An 8,170-nucleotide genomic window follows, 5' to 3' on the forward strand; every position below is an offset into this window, starting at 1 on the left:
CAAAAACACAAATCCGTGACCAAACAACTTTTCAGTTACTCATCATCCAACCCTATAGGAAGTTTTGGAGGTGAGGGCAACATCGCGTGGTGTGGGGGCAATAGTGGGATGGCGTCCACTATTCACACCATAAGTATACGTCTGAAAAACAGTTTGAGCTGAAATAGAGCTGAAAGGCTGTGAGAGCATTTAATGCCCGCTGCTCGCTACCTGTTTATCCCATTTTTGAGGACGAAAAGTCAAATGGGTGAGACAAAAAATCGGTCAAGCGAAAAATCGCATAAAAAAGACCAACAGGATTAATATAATTCCTACAAACTTAGTTTGAGAGCAATTGAAAATTGCCACAAAATCTTGTTTCCTCGCTCTTTCAAGGCGCTTTGTTTTTCATTTATTCTGAATATAACACTAATTTTTACGAATGTTTATTTCTTTCGTTTAGTAAAAACGAAAAGTCCTTGAAGTATAACTTGCAGCAAAGGACAATTCGAGAAACATTGCGATTTAAATGAAACCTTTTGTCGGTTGTTTTTGAAGACAGCCCACCAGAATCATTCTGTAAACAAGTAGATCGTCAAATTAGTGTACAGCTACCTGACAACAACCCGAGCTGTAGGATTCAATTGTGCAAACTTTAATAAGATTGAAATTGATGGCGAGGCTAGACTGCAATTTATTAATAACTATAAATAGATTATTATTCAAGGGTTGGAGCATTATGTGCAAAGTAACATTACCAATTTTCCTTGTGTGTGTTTCTGTGTGTTTAGAAGTTTCACACAACTTTTTGGAGCTTTCATTTTAAAAGGCTACGAAAACACCAAAATATTATCAATAGGAGTGTCTCTTCTTCTTTTAAAATTTCGTCCTTTTTCAGTATTCAAGGTTAATTATTTTCTGATGAAGATTTATTCGGAAAATATCACTTTATGTAGTTAAGTGGATAAAGTTCAGCAATTACGTTTCGAGATGTTCAATGAAAGCAAAAGGTATATTTTGTCCTGTTACAGATATTGGGTGCCTGTATCTTTATTTTTTACATTTTTGCTCTCAATTTTGTGCCGAAAGTCCAAGGTAGGTGTAAACAAGGAGGGGTTGAAACAAGATGCTCTCAATCACAGTAGCGAGCCTCATTGTTGATTTTTATGTCAGTTATAAACAAGATCAACAAAATTAATGCTGATGGCGACGTTATAAACCTTTCACGTAGTTATATCTCTCGTGCAACCTGATAGTCTATGATGCTAAAAACGGCTTTGATAAACCACTCAAAAATATCAAAGATGGCCACCAAGTGATTTTTGTTCAACCTTCCTTTTCACACCAACAAGCATGGACAAACCATACGACTGCAGGTCGCTGAATTTCTTCAATCGGCTATTTATATCAAGTGACAAAATGGCCGTCAATTTTGCACTGATCATCTATAAAGCTCAAGAAACCATTACAGGCCAAGACTATTGTATTACTGTCTGCGCAACGAAAAATTATTGCTAATTTTAGAGACAAGACGGCTAATAACAGTATGGGAAAACACGAATCATATCATAATCTCTCATTTATTGAGTGGTTTCTGCAACAATAAGAAAAAATTCTTCATTTAACCTAAAGCATTCTTCAAAATGTATCACCACATCTAATTCAACTTTCAACCAACGCAGATTATTTATATTGCATGATAACTTTTTTTACAGAAAATTCGCGAAGAAGAGTTCATATTAACGATCGAGCGAGGCGGAAACAGTATTTATTGAGCGCTCCAGCTTAGCAAAACTAACGATCAACTATTTTTCAAAAATATACAATACGTTTAAGAGATAAAAAGAGCACGTGAACAAAACTGGCCACTAAAACACAGGTATGTACTTCATTATAATGTATAAAGTCCCCATAACAAAAACTATTTATAGTGGTCAAAACAACAGTAATCTTTATATTTGAAATTCTTCAGTCACAGCAGTTGATAAATCTAAACTGCGCAAATCAAATCACAAAAGCATAAATTCACGCACTTTATTCATTCAGAAGTCGAAGCACTTGTATTTAGCTGTCTAGCGCTCAATTATTATTAGTTATTGTCATCTCTTTATTTTGGTTTCTCAAAACTGATAGAAAATGCCTTCAAAGCAAGCGAGTAGCAAGGAAAAGGTTCAGGTTTGTTTCATTTTAACTTTTAACTAACAAGAACACAAACAATAAAGCCGGTGTAGTTTAACTTAACGAATGCCTCAATTGTGTCAGCCAGACAAAAACTAGTTCTTTTTTCTTAAATTTAACAGTTGTCTACAAACAATTAGAAAATTGAAATTTTTAAATCACCTGCTGGGCCAAGAAATTTTGACTTTCACAGAAAAATACATCGGAATCGGTTCGAAACTGAGCAGAAAATAGAGTATTTTTGCAGATGTATAAAAAAACGGGAAATGCTACAAAACAAAGGACTTTGCTAGAGTTGTTAATCAAGTATGAGAAAAAAATAAGAAAAGCAACCAAAATTTGAATAATTTTCACACGCGGCATTTTCACAGTTATTTCTCCGAGAAATTATACCACCAGGACGATACCTGAAGAGCTTTTTCCAGCATTTAGACATTTTCGGTTTCCACTACCCTTTTCGCGTTTCTAACCATTCTGATAAATATTTTGAACAACATTTTGGCGAATATTTTAATCTTTAAAAACTATCTCGAATTAGATATTCATTCCTTTCAGTAATTTTTTGATGAGAACCGACTCCATAGTTTAATTTCTTCGCTTCATGATCATAACTTTGAGCATTTTTTCTTTAATTTGTCACTTTGATTTGGATTGATACTTCATAATCGTCTCTAATTATAATACTCATACTTTCCAAATTTTTTTGCTACTGACGCCGGACAGCGCCTATAACGTCCAAGCGTTGCGTGAAATCAGAAAAACGAAAAAAAAGTAAATTTTTCTGTCCAATTTTTACAATTTTTTTCAACTTCTGCTTACTTGCGACAAAAATATGTTATACAAAAAGGAACAAAAATTGCTAACTCATTTTGATGTCTAGAGTTTTAGAAATTCGTTTGAAGTGTTTTCGTAGTTTTTTTGGGTGTCAGCAAAATTTTCTTAGAGATACCAATACGAAACATAGCTGGCAGATTGCCAGAAAATAGCCGCAATAGATACGTAGATCGGCAGTCTAAAAAAACAGACCAAAAAAATTCGTCTTTTCATTGAAGGCTGATCTGTTATAATTTGATTGAAAATCTGTATAAGTTATTGCTGCCTCTATTAGCTGATCTCAAATAACCTTCATTTAGAGTGACACACACCCATTTGACCTTATCTCTTTGAATTAAAGTAAATAAAAGTCAATTTCAAAGTGAGGAAGTCATTTTTGAGAGTGAGGTAAGTCAAGTGTGACCAAAAATTTAATCACGCGCATGAACAAAAAAACTCGCTCCACTAAAAGCAAAAAATGACGTCACACATGCAATTCAATTGAAATTGCATGAACGAATGAACAAAAAGTGGCTGTGACGTCATATGGTCGTAACAAAAATCATGACGACGAAATAAAAAACATAGCAGGGCAAGTCCTGACGTACAATTCAAAGAATTTTCATTGACTAAACAAAAAAAACTAGACCTAGAATGGAATATCAGTGAATTGAGAAAACCATTTAAAAAAATCAGATAAAAAAAACAAAAAAAAAACAAAAAATCAATGTCAAAATGCCGCATGTGAACAAAAAAAACTACTGTCGAGAAATTAAAATTTAATTCAAACAAAAAACTAGGCCTAGAAAGAGCTGTGAATGGATTGGGAAAACCATTTAGAAAAAAATCCGATCCAAAAAATCAAAAAACCGTAAAAATCAGAGTGAAATTGCCGCATGTGAACAAAAAATCACTACCGAGAAATCGAATTTTTGTTCAAACACCGTTTTCTCACTCTACTTTAAAATTAGAGCGAAAAAATTCACGCCGCAAAACCACTCGCTTTTTCGCTCCACTTACTGTTTCGGCGTGACCAAAATCACTACTCCAATTTGACTTCAAAAATCATGAAAATGTGTGAACAGATCTTAAAAAAAAAAGACAGCGCCCCAATACAATTCAAATTCTTTGAATTGTAAAAAACCAAGAGAAGGCCAATAATAGCCCCAGCTATCGCTGTGCGGCTATTAAAAAGAACAATTGGTTCCCCAGACTGATTAATTTTGAAAAAAGATTAAAGTTTAATACTGCTTTAACAAGCAATTGTCTAGAACTAAAATTATATCAAAAATAGACTTTAAGAGCTACAAAATGATTTTTCTCCTTTCTCTGCGATGCTTAAACAAAAAAAAATCAAAATTTGACTGAAGAGAAAAGCCAGCCTCGCATATGTATATTCGGAACTATAAATAGGTTCGGGAAGTTTTAGGAGTAAAGTTTGGTTGCATACCGATTAGTTTTTTATTCAAAGGCAACTACAAAAACTTCAGAAAAATCACAAAGCACAAAAGAAAAAATTTCTCAATAGTAACATTTGTTCATTATAGAGCTCTGTTCACGTAACGCGTTTTTATCACAACATTTGTTATCTGAGACAGGTTCCTTTCATCATGACTGAGATACACGAAAACCTAAGCTGGAAGGTCTGGAGTGACAACTTAGTCAATAGTTACTCAGAGGTCGACATGTGGGTCATCGGAGATCTATCTGGAAAAATTTGGGCACAAACTGTCAAACAACAATCACCTACAGAAGATGGAGGATCAAATCCAGGTAACTAAAAAGGACCCAGATTCAATATCCTGGACTGTCATCAAAGGAAAAACGGATTTTTCAATTTCACCGTATATTAGCTTCAGTAACAAATTTAGCTCAGGCAACGAAAAAGCTGTTTTCAGAACAAAGACTGCTGTTTATAATCAAGTCAAACTTTTCATGAACAAACAGAATTTTCTTTCCGATGCTTCGTTCAGATTTCAACTAATTTCAGAAACCACTCAATTACCCATTGCACCCGTACAAGAGGCAGAAACCCAGAAAGTCATCAATGGTGTCAAAAACCAGTTCCTCATTCGGAGCACCGGAATCACATTGGGTAAACATACCACGGAAAAACACTTCTTAAAAATCTGTACTTTCAAAAGATCGCTAATCCAAAATTTAAAGAGGAAACGGCAAGCACTGAATATCTCGAGTCCTACTCCAACTTCAATCCTGGTTTGAAATAACTTTTTGGCAAATAAAGTACAGTGTAGTCTGGAAAGAGTCGGTACATAATTTAGCGAAATAAGCAGTTAAGAATTATGGGACGAAGTTTTCCTAATTCGTCAGAGAAGGTCAGATATAGGTCGCAGTATAATTTTGAAACCAAAAAATCTGGACAGGACACATCAGTTACAATTTAGGGTCTTTCCCATCGTAGCCCTCCACCCAGCCTAGTGGTCAGATAGATAACCTATAGCTCGCTATAAAATTTAGCTGAGATCTAATCCATCTAGCGGTAGCACAACAAAATTTTCTCAAAATTCTTCCGCCAGTGGCCATAACAAAAAAGTATCAAATGCAAATACATTTCAATTCACTGCAATTTTGAGCTTTTTATGCTTTAATTTCAGGCGGAGAATATTTTGGCTTCGTGCAAGGGAACAACATAAACACTGCCACTTTCAGATCAGACAAGGGATGTGTTGCTGTGAGTCTATTGCGCAACAATTACATAATCGCACTCTCTTTCTCAACCAACTCATTCCCACGAAACTTCTATCAACAGATCAGAGATGCCTCGAAATCTGTTAAACTCCTCTGGTATTGAGAACGTTTAATACATTATTATATTTGACTAATACATACGCCCTTTGGAATTATCTTTATATGAGAAACGTTTTTGAAAATTGATAGTTGAGTTCTAGGATTATTCAGATTTTAATAAATTCAGAAAAATTCCTACACAGTATCAATGGATCCACAACGATTGCAGTTTTAGAAGCATTGAGGCAGGTTCCCACGAAATTTATTAACAGTCAGAAAGAGTGAACAGAAACAGATTCAAACGCGAGAATTTACGCTATTTTGACAAACGATGATAATTGACTATAATAGTTAAAAAAAATAGATTTTCATTAGCGTAATCAAAACCCGGTTAAAACTGAATGCAAAAAAGAAACCAACAAAGACTATTCTGACGATTGTCAAGAAGCACTGTACAAATTCTACGATAATCTCAATTCAAAATTGCAGAGATAACTTACAGCAAGCAAGACCTTGTTGATAGATAGGAATTTTAAAAGATGGTCTGGCAAGCAGATATACAAAATTTTAGCAGTTTCAACTTACCACTGCAAAATCGTGTGACACTGCTCCGTGGGGTGGTAATCTGGCCCCAAAGCCATACACTGGAAACAGCTTATCTCTGAAACAACAAACTTGCTAATCTATTGCCTTCACCTAGAGTAGAATATTAACTTCTATAATATATAGTTTTTGACACTCATAATGGTTTATCTTAAGTTCAAGCTTTAGTACCACACACATGCGGACATTACGAAAAATTTTCTTAATTCGGTCAGATAAGCTATGAAAGAAAAGGTGCCAAGACAACTTACCCCATTCCATTTTACCCGATGCCATTTTACACAATGCCAACTTTAATTTACCCTATTGTTAAAATTAACAGAACGAATCTTAAGCAGACTATATAATTAAATGGCCCGTGGGACTTGATATGAAACTATAACAATCGAACATCGGATAATTGAACGAAAAGATTAAAGAGCATTGGGTGCAAGGGCATTGGGTAAATTCTCATGCAACCGAGAAAAAAACTTTGTTCAGTTGATCATACCAACACAAAAGTTTACAGTTGGTACTATTGGTGCAAGTTTACAGTAAAAAATATTAATTTTTTAATTAACAATAATGTTTTTTGCAACGCATGAAATTCGACAAAAAAATAAATGAGACTTTCAAGACCTGTCGGCAAAATTTTTGACCAAAATTTGAAATCAAAGACTTTTCTACAAGTTATACCTCAAAAATTTTCCCTATGCATGCCCGTAATTTGTTTAATACAATTAGGGAAACAAGCTTGCTAACTTAACGATTTTCAAATTAAGGCGACAGCAACATTTGAATTTTCAAATAGACAGGTAATTGTTCTAAGATTCAGTCAAATTGTGAGACAAACTTCGCTTGAGAAAATGGTCACTACATTGCTGAACAGTTTTTCGATGTTTCTCAGAAGAATAGGTGGTTAAAACAGGAAGCAGCACTTTCACCTCATAATTCACCTCATGGTTGTTCTGCTCTCAAACGATAACCGAGAGGCTGCTTTTTGGGAGTCGCTAGCTTAAACTTACGGAGTCTACTATCATTGAGTGAGGACACAGAGGATACCATAAAAATATGTTTCCTCAGAATTTTCGCTGACTTATAAAGTTAGAAAATTAATTCTCCTCGAGAATTTCTCGAAGTTTCTGTCACCAAGCTTTACAAAAATTCTGTCAAAACTTTTAGGTCAGACCAAAATAATTGGTAGCTAAAAACTCGCATAAAAAAGATGAGTAGGGCTACATTAGTTGCAACAAACTACGCTTGAAAGCAAGTAAACAAGATTTGAAATAAAAAAAGCCGGCAGACTGCCGGAATAGCTGCGAAAGAATAGGACTGCGTGCCGTATAATAGAGATAGAAACAGAGACAGATCTAAATTAAAAAAAAATCGACGCCACTCAAAACACTAGGTAAAAAACATTTAGCGATAAATTAATAAAGATTGCTAAAATTCATCTCGAAGAAGCCTCTTATTAGGGACCTTTACTGTACATATGAGTTCTTTTGACCTTGAACAAAATCAAATTAAACAGATCAAAATCTAATCACGCAAAAAACTTTTGCAAAAGAGAGTGACAAATGACGTCACACGCGCAAACGCCGTTAGTGAGAGGACGAATTCATTCGGAAAATTTGACTTTCAGCTTTGCTAAGTGAACAAATGTAAAACGAAAAAGAGCGTCAGACGACGAAACAAAAAAAACATAGGACAAGTCCTCACGTACAATTCAAAGAATTTTCATTGACTAAGCAAAAAACTAGACCTAGAACGGTTTATGAGTGAACTGGAAAAAATAAATTTAAAAAAAATCAGAAAACAAAAAAACAAAATCAATATAAAAATGCCACTTATGAACAAAAAACCACTAGCG

At 34.5% G+C, this 8,170-nt stretch overlaps 2 protein-coding genes across 4 annotated transcripts in view; one reads left to right on the top strand and one right to left on the bottom strand.

Annotated features, from left to right (window-relative positions):
• The window catches only part of LOC142350976 (copine-8-like), a 118,020-nt gene that overhangs the window by 27,207 nt on the left and 82,643 nt on the right, over window positions 1-8,170 (bottom strand). For all 3 annotated transcript variants that reach the window (XM_075403005.1, XM_075403007.1, XM_075403006.1), the window contains one exon: window positions 6,304-6,379. In XM_075403005.1, coding sequence (XP_075259120.1) covers window positions 6,304-6,379 — 76 coding nt within the window. The remainder of the gene's footprint in view (window positions 1-6,303; window positions 6,380-8,170) is intronic.
• LOC142350979 (uncharacterized) lies at window positions 1,885-5,849 on the top strand. The gene is made up of 4 exons (XM_075403011.1): window positions 1,885-2,154; window positions 4,569-4,743; window positions 4,961-5,065; window positions 5,586-5,849. The coding sequence occupies exons 1-4, from the start codon at window positions 2,116-2,118 to the stop codon at window positions 5,780-5,782; spliced, it is 516 nt and encodes a 171-aa protein (XP_075259126.1). The 5' UTR covers window positions 1,885-2,115; the 3' UTR covers window positions 5,783-5,849.

Source organism: Convolutriloba macropyga, chromosome 12 (assembly GCF_964194025.1).
Source record: "Convolutriloba macropyga chromosome 12, txConMacr16.3, whole genome shotgun sequence".
NCBI lineage: Eukaryota > Metazoa > Xenacoelomorpha > Acoela > Convolutidae > Convolutriloba > Convolutriloba macropyga.